Source organism: Mus pahari, chromosome 18 (assembly GCF_900095145.1).
Source record: "Mus pahari chromosome 18, PAHARI_EIJ_v1.1, whole genome shotgun sequence".
Taxonomy (NCBI): domain Eukaryota; kingdom Metazoa; phylum Chordata; class Mammalia; order Rodentia; family Muridae; genus Mus; species Mus pahari.
Genome location: NC_034607.1, coordinates 34,976,688 through 34,995,022, shown reverse-complemented (window position 1 = coordinate 34,995,022; position 18,335 = coordinate 34,976,688). Strand labels below are relative to the sequence as shown.

The 18,335-nt window shown below is 42.3% G+C and overlaps 1 protein-coding gene across 1 annotated transcript in view; it reads right to left on the bottom strand.

Annotated features, from left to right (window-relative positions):
• L3mbtl4 (L3MBTL histone methyl-lysine binding protein 4) overlaps nt 1-18,335 on the bottom strand; it is a 424,085-nt gene that overhangs the window by 312,006 nt on the left and 93,744 nt on the right. Inside the window, exon 4 of the mRNA XM_021218018.2 lies at nt 11,772-11,863. Coding sequence (XP_021073677.1) covers nt 11,772-11,863 — 92 coding nt within the window. The remainder of the gene's footprint in view (nt 1-11,771; nt 11,864-18,335) is intronic.

Genomic DNA, 18,335 nt, shown 5'->3' with positions numbered 1-18,335 from the left:
TGAAAGTCTCAGAATGAATTAGTGTTGAAAAGGTGTGCTTGCTGCAAGGTACCAAAAGACTGGGATGTGTTCATCACAGCTTCCTGACTCTTCTTCAGCAAGTTTTATGTTTTTTACCTAAGCTTACAGAGGTGCTGGATCCAGAGTGCCAGAAATCAGCTTCCCTGCCCAGGACTTAAGAGAATTTTTAAATCTCACATTTCTAATATTATTATATATTAGTTAGAATCTGAAAAGCCTGTGTATTATTTTGTTTTGAGTCAAGTCTTGGTTTGTATTTAGCCTTACAGGTATAGACAGATTCCCCTAATTTTTTGTTTGATTTTTTTCTCCTGTTTAATCACAAAGAAAATGAAGATCTAAAAAACAAAACAAAACAAAACAAAACAAAACCCTATACACAGTACACACAGAGAAAATCCTCATGCACAAAATGACTTCTACTATTGTTCAGACTACCCCTTGTACAGTTGTTTCTGAGGTAACATGACCACAGCAGCCTTGATGTCTTCAGGGACTCCAGGAATCCACCAAGATATTTACATGACTATAAGTATTTCACAAAAAAAAAAAATCACCAATATCATTTATTAGATATCCAAAGGTCTATGACACAGACACACATACAGAACAGATAAGAGCCACATGGGTGCCCTTGAAGAGGATGTCATTGCTCTATTTAGGGGCTATAAGATATATCTGGGAAATAAAAATGAAAATTAAAATGAACCGAGACTTCACAGTTGCTGGGTGGCTCTGACTTCTGCTCTCTCAAAGTGATGTCATCTTTGCCAGCTCCTGCTAAGACAAGTAGTGGATGGTGACTTATGTAACATATCACTGCTGGCTCCTGAGCCTCATTCAGTTAAGGTGGCCAATTGATTGCATCGTCTTAAGCTTGTATATAAGAGGCTCTCTCTGTTATTTCAACCACTTCCCAAAGATAAATTCTGAACTCCTAATCTCAAGTTGCCACCAAGAATATACCAAGAGGTGTTCCTTAATAAACAACATGGAATTTGGGAATCAACTACGGTATAATTTAATGAGTTAATACAATTCTGAATGGCCTTCTGAGGATGCATCCTGCTAAAATCTCAGGTGCGGACCCTCATTTCCACAGAAGTTTGTATATACAACCAACATTTAAATATGTATCCTAACTAATGAATGAACTGTAGTCTCAGAAACAGATGAACAAACACATTTCGGAACACGTAACATCCAGCTGGCTCCAAGCTATCTGAGCTCAACAAAGGAAAGGAATCCTGACAGCACATACCAAGGCCTGCGCCCAGAGAATATTTTGAATAACTTCTGTGATGAATTCATCACTCCTCAAATGGATTCCAAGCATCTCTGGTGCCTAAAACAATAAATCACATCTGTCCCACAAGTTCACTCACCTGTCCTTAGGCAGGGGGAGGGCAAGGGGTATTGCTAATATACATTTCCTCCAGCCACAGGGCAGAGTATCTGCCCTTGATTCCAAATGCTGCTCTTTTTTTTTCGGCTGAATTTTCCTTCTTCTGAAGGAGAGCTTGACACTCAGCTTCCAGCTAGTGGTGTAGCTAAGACACTGTTGCAGGAGCTTTGAGCCTCTTCTAGGAACAAAAGTGAAGCCCTGGGTGAGTGGCTGGGTGGGTCACTCACATCAGCTATTTCAACCTTGTGATGTTGACTCTTACAATTTCAAAGAAGGAAATTCTAGGTATAGGTATAGAAAAGTAACCGAGTCATGAGATGTCATCGGGGCATCTCCTTGAGTTTGCACCAAAACCAAAGGCTGTGGAGATTATGAGAAATGGATGTTAGTTGGAGATCTCTCTGAGGTTTAGGTCCTTTGCAATTGATCAGCCTGAAGATGTTATACTATAGAAAAGCACTCTATTTTTAAACCTGTTCCATTTGATTTAAATATCAATGAAACAACTGAATACAATGCATAGAACAATATCAATTCTTTCCTTTGGGGGAAAACTGGTAACCATCTGTACATTCATCTTAAAACTAGGACCTAGAAAATAGATACAGAACAAACATTTAAAAACAGGCAAAGGAGCAAATGCTATGGCCAAACAGAAGGATGAGCTGAGATGCTGATTTCTCCCAGGTATCATCTTGAAGATCGGGTGGTTCTCAGCACTTTGTATGACTCTTAAGGGAGCAAGGCATGGTCACCATGTGGCTTATGATATTTAATATGATGCCCAAGAAGGATCTTTATTAACAGTCTGGTGGTGTTTAGATGAACTATCGTATTGTTGGGCAGAATGTTCAAAACGCAAAAGTTTGACATCACACGGAACCATTTTAGACAGGAAAGTTCTCAGAGTCTCAAGTAGTTTTGGGAACTTTAACAAGAACATCATTCTACACCTACAGAAGTAACTATAAACTCAGACTTCTACAGAACTAAATACATACTTAGACTTTATTTTAAACAACACACACACACACACACATACACACACACATACACACACATACATTTTCAGGTTCCATTGCACAAATGTAGCTATTTTGTAAAATTAGATTTTAAAAATATAATTAGTACCCAGTAAAGATGTCAAATTCTGTCTGATAGGGGCTATCCATTCTGCTCTATTCATTCTTCATTCATTCAAGGGTGAAGACTGAAAAGCAGGAGTGTGAACAAACAGGGGTGAGCCAGAAGGTACCCTGCTCACTGGGACTCCTAAATGAATGTAACCCATTGTCCCAGAGAAGAATGGAAATTTACTGACAAAAAAGTATTGATTTCTAGAATCATGTTATATTATAACAACTTTTCTGAGTGACAGCATGAGAAGAAGAGGGAGATAGTAAGTAGTATGGAGGGCAGATAGGGAAGAATGGAAGGTAGAATAGGAAGGAACATGGTATGTTTCTGCCTGGCGTACAAAAGAAGGGCATCAAGTAAAGAGGAACAAGTTCTATTCTCAACATGAAGAAAACCCACATGTGGCCAGGTATAAAGATAGGAGAGGGAACTAGTGAGGGGAGAGAGCACGCGGGAGTGTCCAGGTGTCAGCAAGAAGGTGCTAGCAGAGTGAGGAAGGGAAGACTCAGGGCAGGCACAGATCAGAGTTGAGGACCAGAGAGCATCCTTAATGAACAGACCAGCCAGAAAAGAGGCTTCAGCCGGAGGTGAGGCCTGACCAGCTGGCGGGGGTCTAGGCAGATGGGTCCCCAGGAACAGCGTGAATGAAGCAGGTTCAGAGCACCAGGAGACACCAACACTAAGAGGTTGAGAAGAAGGGGCTCAGAGCTAAAGGAAGACTAGGAAATCCTCACACTTAACAAGGTGAATGAAGCCTGTGTCAGACCCTGCCAAAAGCCTCAAAAGATTTTCCCAGAGAATTAGGCCACTGTGTTTCCAGCTAAAGGTGAAAGGTCAAAGAGGTACATCACGGAGCCATCTCCATGAAGTGACTGAAGGGGAGCCAGAGGGGCTTGGTAAGTAGCACGAAAAAGAAAAAGAAAAAGAAGCAAAGAAGGGAGAGAGGGGAGGGAGGGAGAAACAGAGGGAGGGAGAGAGGGAGAAAGAGAATAAGGGAGATGCCGAGAGAGAGAGAGAGAGAGAGAGAGAGAGAGAGAGAGAGAGAGAGAGAGAGACGAAAATCCTTAGCAAAACAAATAAAATATCTTCAAAATTAGGACCCTAGAGATATCTCCATTAGCAAAGTACCACAGGCCTAAAACCCCAGAGCTGGGACAGAGTTAACAAGCAGATCCCCAGGGCTTGCTGGACAGCCAGTCTAACTGAATAGGGGAACTCCAGATTCTGTGAAAGTTTTTGTCTTAAATAACTTGTAGACAGTAATGAGGAAGACACCCAATGATATCCTCTGCAACCCGATACCACATTCTAGCCTACACACACACACACACACACACACACACATAAGCAAGAACACACACACACACAAACACACACACACCAGGGGAGCCTCCATGTGCACATAAGCAGGAATACACATGGGCGTGTGTGTGCACACACAGACACGCATACACATACTACATACATATAAGCAAGAGTGAGTGTGTGAACACACACACACACACACATATACCCCAGAGGGCCCTCCACGTGAACATATGCAAGAGTGCACACAGGCACACACAGACACACACACATATACCAGGAGAACCTCCAGGTGTGCATAAGCAGGAGCATACACACACACACACACATACCAGGGGATGTGTACATATGTACACTTGCACGATGTACATATGTACATATGTAAGAGTACACAGAGGTGTACATGTGTACACACAGACACACATAATACACGCACATAAGCAAGAGTACACATATGCACTCTCACACACATACTATATGTACATACACAAGAGCGCACACAGGCATACACACACATATGTAGAGGTGGTTCTGATGCTAAGATCCTGTTCCCCAGTTGGCTCTTGATCTATCAGTAAAGAAGTCATGGGCCAATTGCTGGGTGGAAGGAATAGGCAGGACTTCTGAGTCCCCGCAGGCAAGCTAGCAGACACAGGGAGAAAGGAGAGATTTTCACCATGCTTCAGAGGGATGAGAGGTGACCAGCCATGTGAGATCTCTGGAGAAGTGGCCTAGGAGGTGGCAGGAGGAACCTAGGGAAGTGGAGACTTCACTACAGCCTGTGGGATGCACACAGGGAAGACAGACAGACTGCCTCCAGGAGCTGTGCAGAGTCAACTTGGATATGAGATCGTGGGAGAGGAGAGGAACGGAACATAAGAAAGGTGGGTCAAGGAGTTGCTGACACAAGTAAAACCCCATGGCCAAGAGCAACTGATGTCTTCAGGAGGGAATTAACCAAGGAGGCTCCGATACCTGTTTTGCCCTGGAATCCTGGGGTCATTTCTGCAGGTGGTTTCTGCCAACAGTATGAGTTAATTATAGACCATAGTACTAAGTTTGGGGTCAAAGAGATTTACAAATTCAAGAAATAAAAACAAGAGATCTGAAATTTCAAAAAGCTGGATGCGTGGAATTCAGGAGACATCTGTTCTTAAACATAGACCAGAATCGGGAGAAGGGCCAGAAGAGCAGAAAAAAATGGAAGACAGAGTGTAGAGTGAATGATGAGCCAGAGCTCGGGGCGGGGGGTGGAGGGGAGATAGCTGGTGGGCAACAAGACCCTTTCCATTACAGGACGGCCACAAAATGCTCTGAGTAACACAGTGTGTATGCAGGAAAGGTCTGGGGAACCCTATTCATAAACAAATTAATGGTTTCTTGTAGAAACCATGGAAGAAGTCTCAGAACTAAGAGCTACCTTCTCAGGATCAAGTAGCAAGTAGCACCCTGATCATGACAGATCTAGAAGGAAAACTTAGGCCAGGCAATGTCTGCCTGCCTGAGCCCATGGATTTGCCATGCCAGCAACATGCAAGGCTTCATGGTCTTTATCCAGCAATGTGCGGTTCCTGAGGTGAAAAAATGAACCTCCAGGGAGAAGCTGTGTGTTGTGTGTGAGAGATGATAATGAGCTCACCAGGGGGCTGAGGACCCCAGTGAGAGAATGGCCCATGAGAAACCCAGGACTCTGAAGGTTCTCAGGACAAATGTGTGGAGCCAGAGGGAGAAAGTGGAGCAACTGTTAGCTGTGCTGTGTGAGTCACAAAAGTTGTGTGGGTACATCAGGTAAAGAGACCCAGGCCCTCTTCTGCAGAAGGGGTTCAGTTTTGACCCACAGAACATGAACACGGAAGTAAAGGGGAAATCAGTGGTCCCCCACTGCAACATTGACTATTCTGGGTGTGTTAAAAAGAACATCACAGATTGGGAATGTGGTTGAGTGTGGAGAGAACGAAGTACAAAGAAAGTGTGAAAGAAGGAATTAAAGCCAGAATAGAAAGAGCGGAAACCACACAGTATAAACAGCAAAGGATGGGCAGGGTCAGCAGGGAGTGCCAAAAATCGAGAGGGCACACTCATATTCCTGCGCTGAGGATGTTATACCATTTGTTCTCTCATTAGCAGGGGTTACAAAGGTCAGGACCATCCCGGTGAGTGCTCAAGCCAGGAGCACGTACAGCCTAGGGGCGGCACTGGAGAGGCTCGAAACTGCAGCAGACAGGACAATGGCCCCAGAATTCTGTGCAGGGTCTGATGGAGAAGCTATGTCCTCGGCATGGCTGACAGGATTGAGCAGACATGCCTACCTGCAGCATCCCGAGATGAGAAGGGTATCCTCCTTTATTAGGGTGAGCCAGTGTCATCACCGGCTCCTTATCAGAGTGAGGCAGGAACACCAGAGAAGGAGATAGGACACCACCCAAAGCAGAGATTAGCGTGTTCTGGCTTGCAAGCCAATGGGTGTGGGTGGCCTGTGAGCTACCAAGGTAGGAAGAGACCCCCCCCCAACCCCCAGTGCAGCATAAGGAAGGAAAATCTTCCACACGCTTCAGACCGCTGACCTTTCAAACTGTCAGAGAGTAAACCCGTGTTTCAGATGACTAAGTGTGTCCCAATTTGTCACAGCAGTAAAAGGATCTGATACTGCATCTTAGCTACATGGAACCAAGATAAACCTCTATTACTAGACTATCAAAATAAATAAGGAAGTTTAAGATGTTTCTTAACTATTCTAATAATGAGTTTTGTTTTGTTCTAAAACACCAAATTGTTTTTTAAAAAACACAGAAGTGTACCTCCCTTGAAGATGCCTAATTCCTTATTTTGTCTGTTTTCCTAGCAACCCAACCCTGGTTGGTAAGATTGCATAGGATAAAGAGCAGAGCTGCCTCTAAGCTGGTGACAGGAATGTTGAGTGTTGAGAGACTTGATGTTCGGGGTCATAGGTCCTTCCATGAGCAGGCAGGATATGGTTTTCTGTTGTAGGAGAAAGGTGGACAGCAGGTGCCTGCGTCTTATCTCTGAGTTACTTCCACAGAACAGTGAGGATGCGCCGACGACCCCAAGTCATTACTCCCACCTTAACAAGCTGGCCAGGGTGGCTCTCTGTAACTCTATGTGGAAAAGCCAGAGTAAGAAGACTCCCTGAAAGACAGAGGCTTTGGGAGCAGGGTGCAGTCTTTCCAGGGAAGCAGAAACAAATGTGGATAAAGACTGGACAGTCAAGCAGCAGCCAGTTCGGGAACAGTGTGACACACCCAGAAGATGTGGCCAGCTGTGGAGGCTTCAGTTCCAGACAGATAAGGAGAGCTGGAGGCAGGGAACAATGAGGAAAAGAATGTGTGAGGAAGGAAGGGGGATGCACGGGGAAGGGGGATGGTGGGAAGGACAGGAAGAAACAGTTTCAATACCAACCTTAACAAAGAAAGGAAAACAGTATTTCAGTTTTCAAATAAAATGAGGAGAGAGCTCTCACAACTTAACAGGAAGAAACGGAAAGTGTCTTTAAACCTGCTCTCAACAGCAGGTGTTTGTGTTCTTGATTACGCTTTAACACAGATGGCAAAATAGATTGTAAAATACGAAACAATCAACTTGGTCTTTTGCTAAAAGGCATTGAAATTAGACAGGTGGATGTGTGGGAAATGTGTGTACAAAGAAAATAGGCACACTTCCCTTTACAATAACGTACATGCATTTTCGTGGTTGAATATGTATCTGATTTTCAGGGTTGAAGTGTGTGTGTGTGTGTGCATGCGTGTGTTTATGTGTGTGCGTGTGCATGCGGGTGTGTGTGTGTGTGTATGCGTGTGTGCATGTGTGTGTGTGCATGCATGCGTGTGTGCATGTGTGTGTGCGTGCGTGCGTGTGTGTGTGTGTGCGCGTGCGTGCATGCGTGTGTGCATGCGTGTGTGCATGTGTGTGTTTGTGTGCGTGCGCGTGCATGCGGGTGTGTGTGTGTGCGTGCGTGCGTGTGTGTGTGCGTGCGTGCGTGCGTGCATGCGTGTGTGCATGCATGTGTGTGTGTGTGTGTGTGTGTGTGTAAGTCTCTATGTAGCTTTTGTACATCTTCTAGAACTTGACTATTAGGTTAGAAGCCACATTAGCAGTGAACTGCTTCTTTAATGTCCTTAGAATAGTTATCCAGGCAAGAAATGCAAACTACTTTGTTCTATTTTTAACACTCAGAGGCCGAAGGACCTCATCACAGTGGCTGGCATGAACAACATTATTATAATATTTGCACACTGAAAGGAAGATTAACAGATGAGTGTCAATATAAAATTGAGTTCGCCTCCCTCTTGGAAGGCTGACATGAACCTTCTGTCTTTTTGATGGCACTGAAACTTTCAATTACAAGCTTGTTGATTAATCTTAAAACGCCAGCGCCATGCTCACTCGGGTGATGTCAGATCCACATCAGATCCACAGCACAGGCATCTGCAGTTACTGAGAGTCCCAGGCAAAATCAGTAGCTTAATTCTTCCCTCTCTCAGGGTTAGGCAAGCCCTGGAGTCTGCTGCAGAGCGTCTTCTCATCACTTACATGGTCTGTGAGTTAGGAATGTACTGCCTCACTTTGTTGCTGTTCCCCCCCTCTCTCTCTCTCTCTCTCTCTCTCTCCCTCTCTCCCCTTCTCTCTTTTACTCTCTCTCCCTCTCTCCTTTGTCCCTCTCTCCCACCCTCCCTACCTCCCCCTCCCTCCTCCCCTCTCTCTTTTCTCATCCAAATTTTTTCTTTTATCCAAGTTTTGTATCGTTTCCAAAAATGATCAAAAATATCGTTTCTATCATTCCTCTCCTCTCTCCAACTCCTCCCTTGTCTTCCTTTACCCTCTCTCTCAAATTCATGGCCTCTTTTCCTTAATTATTACTGTTTTACACACAGAGAGATAAACTCATAAATACATCAATGCCTACTAACACATTTTGGGGTATTTCTTCTTTCCCAACTAAACAATAAGAATCTGAGAAACACTGTTAACCCATCAGTGATTCGAGCTCTCTACACCATCATCGGGCACACTCAGAGCCTAAGCTTGAGTGACTTCCTGTCAGATTTGAGGTAAAGATAAAAGCAGCCCGCATGTCCGGTGGACCTTTCTGCTATACGCTAATGCTTTGCTGCTGTTTTCAGAGTTGACATATGTTAAAGTTCAGCCATATTTCACGATCATCTCATCAGCCAGAGGACTGTGACGAAGTTTCCTTGCTGACCACCCAGCTTCCTTCACCTGCCACTCAACACCTCCCTCCACAGGGAACTGACGTCCTTCCCCTCAGTCAGTGCTTTCTTTTCGATACCACTTCTGGTACCACTACCTCCTGTCCCTAAAACCCAAGGGACCAAAGCTTCATGCCCGACAGCCCAAAGCTTGATTCCCAACACCGCTGCCCTGATTTGCTTCAGGAGCAAAGTCTTCCATTTTCCCCTGGGTGTCTTTTTCATTAACACCAAAGCCAGAGGAGAAACCTGGAGGAAAAAGCTTTCCTCTGCAAGCATGTCTCAAAATGGCCTATGGACTTTAAAGACTCTCCCTGAATAAACCCTAATGATAGTAATAAATTCTCGGTCTGGGCTGAAGAAACACAGGGAAGGGACGGAGAATCTGATACTTGGTTCCCTTTTAGCCTGAATTCATCTTGCTTTGCAAACTTCTTAGCTGGATACGGATGACCAGATACCTAACAACTATAGCCTAGCTCTGGGCCCCTGATCTGAGGATACAGCACTGGTCTAATTCCTAGGATGCATGATGATGTTATTGGCTCACATAATTTTGATGGAATAAACACCCTAAATCTCGATCAAGCAACAGCAAAAAAAATAAAAAATAAATAAAAATAAAAGGTAGTAAGATCTTGAGTGGTAAGCAGGATCTAAGTATTCCTTAAACCTCCCAAGGCAGCAGACCTCAGAGCTACACAGAGAATGCACAGAAGGCTTCTTGATTGCCTTTCCCTGCCCCACTCCCTAGGATTCTGGTTTGGTAGATCTCTGGAGTATTAGCTCGTCTGTGTTCTCCCTCTGAGAAGTAGGCTTGTTTAAAACCTCTGTGCTAAATGCTTTCAGTTTCTGTGATTCAGCCTTTACATTATTTTATTATGGAAGCCTCCTTTTTTTTCTAGAAAAAAAAAGTTTCTATTTGTTCACTGACAAGTGCCAGGACTTTGGAATTGGGGTCTCTCTCTCTTTTTTTCCACTAATTATTTATTCACTTTACTTCCTGTAAAGAGCCCCCAACTCCCACCCCGCTCCACACACACACACACACACACATGACCCTTCCCCCTTAACCCTCACCTTCACATCTGAGATGGGGGACATTCCTCCCTCCTGGATGCCAGCCCAGCCTGGTGCTTCAAGTAACCACAACACTAGGCTCATCCTCCCCCACTGAGACCAACCAAGGTAGACCAGTTAGGGGAACAGAATCCACGGGCAGGCAACGGAGTGAGAGACAGTCCCTGCTCTAGTTGTTGGAGGGCCAAGCTACACATCTGCTCTTAATGCGCAAGGGGCATAGGTCTAGTCCATGTATGCTTTGATAGTGGTCCAGTCTCTGGGAGCCCCCAAGGGTTGACTCTGTTGGTCTTTCTGTGGAGTCCCTTTCACCTGACTTCCTGAGCTCTACCTATACGGTATGCACTATGGATATATGTCTCTGCATGTGTTTCTGTCAGCTGCTAGGTGTAGCCTCTCAGAGGACAGTTATGCCAGGCTCCTTTCTGAATCCGGGTCACTCTTTTTCTTCCTCTTTAAGGTCCTTTTCTCCCCATCCATTTATACATCCACAATTATCAATACCGGTCCTCTCACCAGCAACAGCTTCTAGAAGCATCAGAGTAGATGCCATGAAATAGAGCACTCACAAGGCTCACCTCTCACAGCAGGTTGAAATACAACATAATGGTGTAACTTTTGAGTACAGAGATTCTCTGTACACAACCACAAGGGCTCTGGTGCCCAAGCTCTCAATCAATCAAGTCTGTTCTGGTGGAAATGTTGTGATCCGGGGCTTCCACTACCTTTTCTAACATTCCCTTCATCTACTACTGTCTCTCATCATTCAAAATAGACTTGAAGATGATTGCAATCCCATAGAAAGAACAATATTAACTAACTGGATTCTGCCCCCCCCCCGAACTCCCAAGATCTAAACTACCAACCAAAGAGTACACATGGAGAGATCCATGGCTCCAGCTACATATGTAGCAGAGGATGGCCTTATCTGGCATCAATGGGAGGGGAGGTCCTTAGTCCTGTAGAGGCTTGAGGTCTCAGCATAGGGGGATGCTAAAGTGGTGAGAAAGGAGTGGGTGAGGGGGTGGGGAGCACCCTCATAGAGGCAAATGGGAGGGAGAAGAGGGGGATAGGATGGGAGAATTGTGTGGGGGGGGTATCTGGGAAGGGGATGTCATTTGAACTGTAAACAAATAAAATGATTAATTAAAAAAAAAATAGACCTGTGCAACATAACCCTTAAATGGTCATAAACAATTGAGATTTGGTAAGGAAAATGAAGATTTGAAGACTGACACTTAAGAAAGTGATAATTATGTGCAGAGCACATTCTATGTACTTTATGCGTTCAACTTATCTACTTCTTCAAGAATCCAAGGAGGGAGGGAGGTGGGTACCTTTCCTATCTTACAGGCGAGGAAACTGTGGCACAGAAAGGTTAAATGACTTGCCCGAGGTCACAGAGATGATAGGTAACAGTCTCAGACTGAAAACCCAGCTCCGCTGTGCACTCTGAAACCCGAACATTTCAGATTAGCTTTGATGGGACATTTGCTAGGCATGGTGGTAAATTTACTAGTTGGTAAACTATTAAGGCAAATGACTTGGTTTCAATTAAATTTCCAACTTAAATCTTCTTGAAAAGATTTAAGGCTGACCTTGGAAAACAGTTCTACTGGCGCAGCCACAGCATTCCCTTCTCTCAAGTACTGCTCCCAGGACCAGGTTTCCGGTGTAGTCACAGAAGATTCTAGAAGAGAAAAAAAGAAGATTCTTGAGGCAGTTCTTGATGAAATAAATTTTAAAAGCAGGCTGCTTAAACTGGAGATCAGAATAGCCACAACTACTGGGGACATTGTCTCTCATTTCCTATAAACAGTCAGTAACCTTCCCCCCATCTCACACACACAAACATACACACATATATGTAACACACATATGTAATAAACACACACATAACATATATGTATGTAACAAATTCATACATAACACACACATATACAAACACAAATACATACATATAATACACATGTATAACACACATAACACATACATCTGTAACACATATGTAACACACACATAACACATGTGCATGTAACACATATACACATGTGTGTAACACATATGTAACAAATACACATATAACATACATATAACATATCCATATGTAAAACACACATATATACATAACACACATATATGTAATATACACATAACAAATACACATGTAATACATACATATGTAACACATGTACACTTACACACAAAACACACATAACACACATATCTAACACATCCATACATAACACACATATACACATAACACACATATATGTAATACACATGTAACAAATACACATGTAATACATATATATGTAACACACATATGCATACTCACACACATAACACATATATATGTAACACACATATGTACCAAACACACATATAACACATATATGTAACATATCCATATGTAACACATGCAAACACACATACTTATGAAGACTCAGAAGTCATCACATACTGTATTTATTTATTGAAATGCTTTGATAATTTAATATGTCATTAAGAAACTTAAAGAGAACAAGTTATATAGTTTCATTTGTGTCCATATTTTTGCAATTTGAGATATGAAATAAGGTGAACATTGAAATACCAGATATGCTATGATCCTATTTATCTGTGGAGTATAAAAAGAATCAAACTCAGAACCAGAGAACATAAAGATGGTAAGCAGAGATGGAGATCAGTAGATGGAGAGAGGAGAGATACCTGTCAAAGGGCAGTTACAGTTACATAGAAGGAGTGAGGTTTACAGACTTATCAAATAACATGGTGACTTCATGTTAATATTTTGTATACTTCAAAGCTGCTAAAACTGTGTGTGTGTATTTGTGTGTGTGTGTGTGTGTGTGTGTGTGTGTGTGAGAGAGAGAGAGAGAGAGAGAGAGAGAGAGAGAGAGAGAGAGAGAGAGATTTCCTGTGTTCTCACCTTTAAAAATGGGTAACTAGGTGAGCTAATAGTTATGTTAATTATGATCAGTTAATCGTTCCTCCATTCAAACACATATCTAAATACCTCATTTTATCCCAGGAGAGGCTCAGCTGTAAACTGCTTGCCCTGCAAGCATCCAGGAATGAGTTTGGCTCCTGACAGCCCTTAAAAGTCCCTGTGGTCCCAGTGTCTGCAGAGGCAGTCAGCTTGTTGAGATCTCTAGGAAAAATGCTGGTTTCTAGGTTCAGTAAGGATCTATCTAAAAGAAAAGGTAAAGACAGCCAGCCATGACCTCTGCCCCTCTCCAAACACAGATGAATCCACATGCACTCACATGAGCGCGTGCACACGTGTGCGCACACACATACATATATATATATATATATATCCTAAAAAATAAATGTGACTGACAGTTACAAAATAAAATAGGTTAAAAGTAAAACAGAAACATAAACATATAAAGTACATATGTATGTATGCATGTATGTATGTGTGTGTTACTCATCTAATCACATATTTATAAAACACTATCTGTGTACTAGGCACTACGCACATATGTATGCCAACAAAAACAAACATACTCACATAGAAAAGAAATTGGAAAGAGACAGCAGCATATTAACAGCAGTTGTTTATGGACAGTACAATTCATCTAAGTATTCATTACCTATTACATTATCTACAGTCAAAATATTCTACAATGATTATTACTTTAACAGAGAGAGAGAAAAAAAAGAGAGGTAGGGAGGAAGAGGGGGAGAGAGGGAGACAGAGACAGAGGGAGAGACAGAGACAGAGGGGGGGAGAGGGAGAGGGAGAGGGAGAGGGAGAGGGAGAGGGAGAGGGAGAGGGAGAGGGAGAGGGAGAGGGGGAGACTTGAAGATTCAGATATAAAAGGGCTGAGCCTGAGTGTTAAGCAAATGTTACAGAAGAAGGTGCAGATGGTAAAATGCTAGAACTGCATCCACTTGGCATTAACAGACAGTGACATCTGAAATCTCCCAGGACACTAAGACAACTCGATGGGACAACCAACAGCAACCTCCTGCTGTGCAGGGGCGATTCACACAGACATTTAATATTTACACGTAAGCCTCTTACTCTACCAAGAGGAGCAAGGTCTAAAGTGTGACCCTGTGTCCAATAGAAGTGAAATACATAATACACATCATCTCCCTTCAATGCTTGTGTCGATCATTGACAACAAAGGGTTAAGTTGGACAACTTTCTGCGTACAGCATAGACACACAGACGCATGGACACTAACATCATCCACTTATCTTGTTCATAGCGTTAGTGACTCCCTAAGAAACAGTGCTCAAGTATGAGACAGCAGTGTTATCATCACATAAGCCTTAACAGCACTATGACTGGTGGGTCTGACTGGGTCTTCTGGCATACCCAGCCATTCTAACAGGATCCTTGGAGCCTGCAGCTTCTTGGCCCATTATGCTGCTCAAAGTGCTTGCTGCAGCTGCTTCAGCATCTCACAACATGAGATGTTTTCATTTGCTTCGCAGAGAAAGAGATGTGACAAAGCCTGATGACATTCCAGGAAGATTATTCAACTCCCCTGTTTTCACAAAAGCATTTTACTGCGTTACGATTATGTGCTTTACAAGAAAAAAAAAAAAAAAACAGTATGGCAGAGCCGACACAAAAACAAATATAGATATCTCATTTTCTACAACAGCTGGGTTCTTAAAAAGACTCTGTGTAATTTCTCAATTTAATCATATTTCCGATTGTCGTACATTATCATTTTGCCCAAAGTAAATCATATCTAAGACTTCCTGTTATGATTACATAAGTATGCAGAGAACCTTTTCAACAATCATCATTAAAAAGAATACATAATATCGGACAATAGAAACTTCCAATGAATTAAATATTTTAGCAGAGCAAGAGAATGGCTCAGGCATACAGTGCCTACAAGGATACAGGATGTATGTTGGCTCACCAGCTCCACAGCCTGTAAACAGGCTCCCTCCCACCACCAGCTCCAAACGGCTCCTGTTCCTTCTCTGTCTCTCATGTGGTTTCCCTCGTCCCCTCAAGATTTACTTAGTTGAAGCTAAACAGTGTGCTTATTTTTTAATTGTTTGAGACATGCAGGGTTTCACTGTCTAGCCCAGACAGATCTAGAATTCAGATCATCCAACCTCTATCTCTGCAGTGCAGAATTATAGATATGCACCAGCTGAGCTCATCTACTTGGAGCTAGAACACCAACTTTAAAAACACAGTGTGTCTTTGGCTCTGCTCTTTACCATATTGCTAGCTCCTATCCTGACTGGCTGTGAATCCTTACCTAATGACTTAAAGGCAAAGGCAGACAGAATATCACTTTGGGTGAATTAAAGAGCTTGGCATTGTGGCGCATGCCTGTCTGCAATCCTCATACTTGAGAAATGGGAGCAAAAGAAGTGGGAGAATCCAAGGTCAACCAGAGCTGCAGAGCAAGTTCCAGGCCAGCCTGGGCTGGATAAGATGGGGGAGAGAGAGAGAGAGAGAGAGGGGAGAGAGAGAGAGAGAGAGAGAGAGAGAGAGAGAGAGAGAGAGAGAGAGAGAGAGAGAGAGAGAGAGAGAGAGAGAGAACCAACCAAGCACAAAACCAGAAGATGAATTGAAGGAACTGTTTGACCAACTCATTTGTCTTAGCCATCTCAGAGAGAAGGAACTGATACTACACACACTGCCTTAGTTTAGATTATGCTTTAGGTACCACATGTACTTTATAGAACATTATAGAGCATTCTGTAGAATGTTAGACATACATACAGATTTGCAAATCCTAAAGTTCATTTCTTTTCACTGTACTCCTTGGATATCATGAACTGTCCTATTCATTACTCTTCTGGTAAAATTTTGTGATGTAGAAAATATCTTTAATTGTATACTATTTTTCACTTAATAAATAATTAGTATATGCCAGGTACTGAACTGTGTGGTCACAGCACAGATATGATATATGTGTGAGCATATATGTGTACATTTCCATTAATACTGTGTATCAGAGTGAAAGTGACAGAGATAGGGAGATACACATAAAAACAGAGAAAGGAAAGAGAGGGAAGGAAGGAAAGAAGAAGGAAGGAAGGAAGGAAGGAAGGAAGGAAGGAAGGAAGGAAGGAAGGAAGGAAGGAAGAAGGGAGAAGAAAGAGGAAATGGAAGGATGGATGTCAGACTCTAACATGTTGCTGAGGCTGCCTTTGCATTCTTGGGTTGTTTGGAGCCATCTAGGAAAGGCTAAAGATTATAATGCAGTCTTCCTGAGATGGTTTCATCATGGACTATGGATTGAGATAAGTAAACCCTTGTAGACAAGGCTGAAGGGAGGACATTTTCAGAATTTGATTCCTGCTATTGGTACGCCATTCCTGTTTCTACTAAATTAAACTGATATATTCCATAGGCATTAGCCTACCCTGTTAGGCAGATTTTCTGCAGATCAATGAAGATGTAGTCTTGTATATACACATAATGCTTATATAGATAAACAGATGATTTCTTAATTCCTAATTCTATAAGAATTCCTAAAATTATACTAGTAACTATGAAGCCCTTTATGATAGGACTGCTATTAAAGCCCTCTCTGATAGGAAAACTACAGTTAGAACTCTGCCAGTCTTCATGTGTCATGAGCTAATTCCTTCTGGGATAGAAAATGGGCATTTGCAATTCGGAATACATATATTAGAGATGAGAAATAATTAACCAAAGTCATAAAAGGGAATGAACACTTTTTGAGATCGTCTTCAATTTCTTTCTTTAGAGACTTGAAGTTTTTGTCATACAGATCTTTCATCTCCTTAGTTAAAGTCACACCAAGGTATTTTATATTTTTTTGTGACTATTGTGAAGGGTGTTGTTTCCCTAATTTCTTTCTCCTCCTTTTTATCCTTTGTGTAGAGAAAGGCCATTGATTAGTTTGAGTTAATTTTATATCCACCTACTGCACTGAAGCTGTTTATCAGGTTTAGGAGTTCTCTGGTGGAATTTTTAGGGTCACTTATATATACAATCATATCATCTAGAAATACTGATATTTTGACTTCTTCCTTTCCAATTTGTATCTCCTTGATCTCCTTTAGTTGTCGAATTGCTCTGGTTAGGACTTCAAGTACAATATTGAATAGGTAGNGAGAAAGTGGGCAGCCTTGTCTAGACCCTGATTTTAGTGGGATTGCTTCCAGCTTCTCTCCATTTACTTTAATATTGGCTCCTGGTTTGCTGTATATTGCTTTTATTATGTTTAGGTATGGTCTTTGAATTTCTGATCTTTCCAATACTCATATCATGAAGAGGTGTTAGATTTTGTCAAATGCTTTCTCAGCATCTAACGAGATGATCATGTAATTTTTGTCTTTGAGTTTGTTTATATAATGGATTACATTGATGGATTTCCATATATTAAACCATCCCTGCATCCCAGGGATGAAGTCTACTTGGTCATGATGAATGATCGTTTTGATGTGTTCTTGGATTCAGTTTGTAAGGATTTTATTGAGTATTTTTGCATCGATAGTTATAAGGGAAATTGGTCTGAAGTTCTCTTTCTTTGTTGGATCTTTGTGTGGTTTAGGTATCAGAGTAATTGTGTCTTCATAGAATGACTTGGGTAGAGTACCTTCTGTTTCTATTTTGTGGAATAGTTTGAGGAGTGTTGGAATTAGATCTTCTTTGAAGGTCTGATAGAACTCTTCACTAAACCCATCTGGTCCTGGGCGTTTTTTTGGTTGGGAGACTATTAATGACTGCATCCATTTCCTTAAGGGAAATGGGACTGTTAAGATCATTAATCTGATCCTAATTTAACTTTGGTACCTGGTATCTGTCTCGGAAGTTGTCCATTTTATCCAGGTTTTCCAGTTTTGCTGAGCCCTTTATAGTAGGATCTGATGATGTTTTGGATTTCCTCAGGATCTGTTGTTATGTCTCCTTTTTCATTTCTGATTTTGTTAATTAGGATACTGTCCCTGTACCCTCTAGTTAGTCTAATCATCAGGGAAATGCAAATCAAAACAACACTGATTTTTTCCCTCACACTAGTCAGAATGGCTAAGATCAAAAATTCAGGGGACAGCAGATGCTGGCGAGGATGTGGAGAAAGAGGAACACTCCTCCAGTACTGGTGGGATTGCTAGCTTGTACAAACACTCTGGAAATCAGTCTGGTGGTTCCTCAGAAAACTGGACATAGTACTACCGGAGGACCCTGCAATACC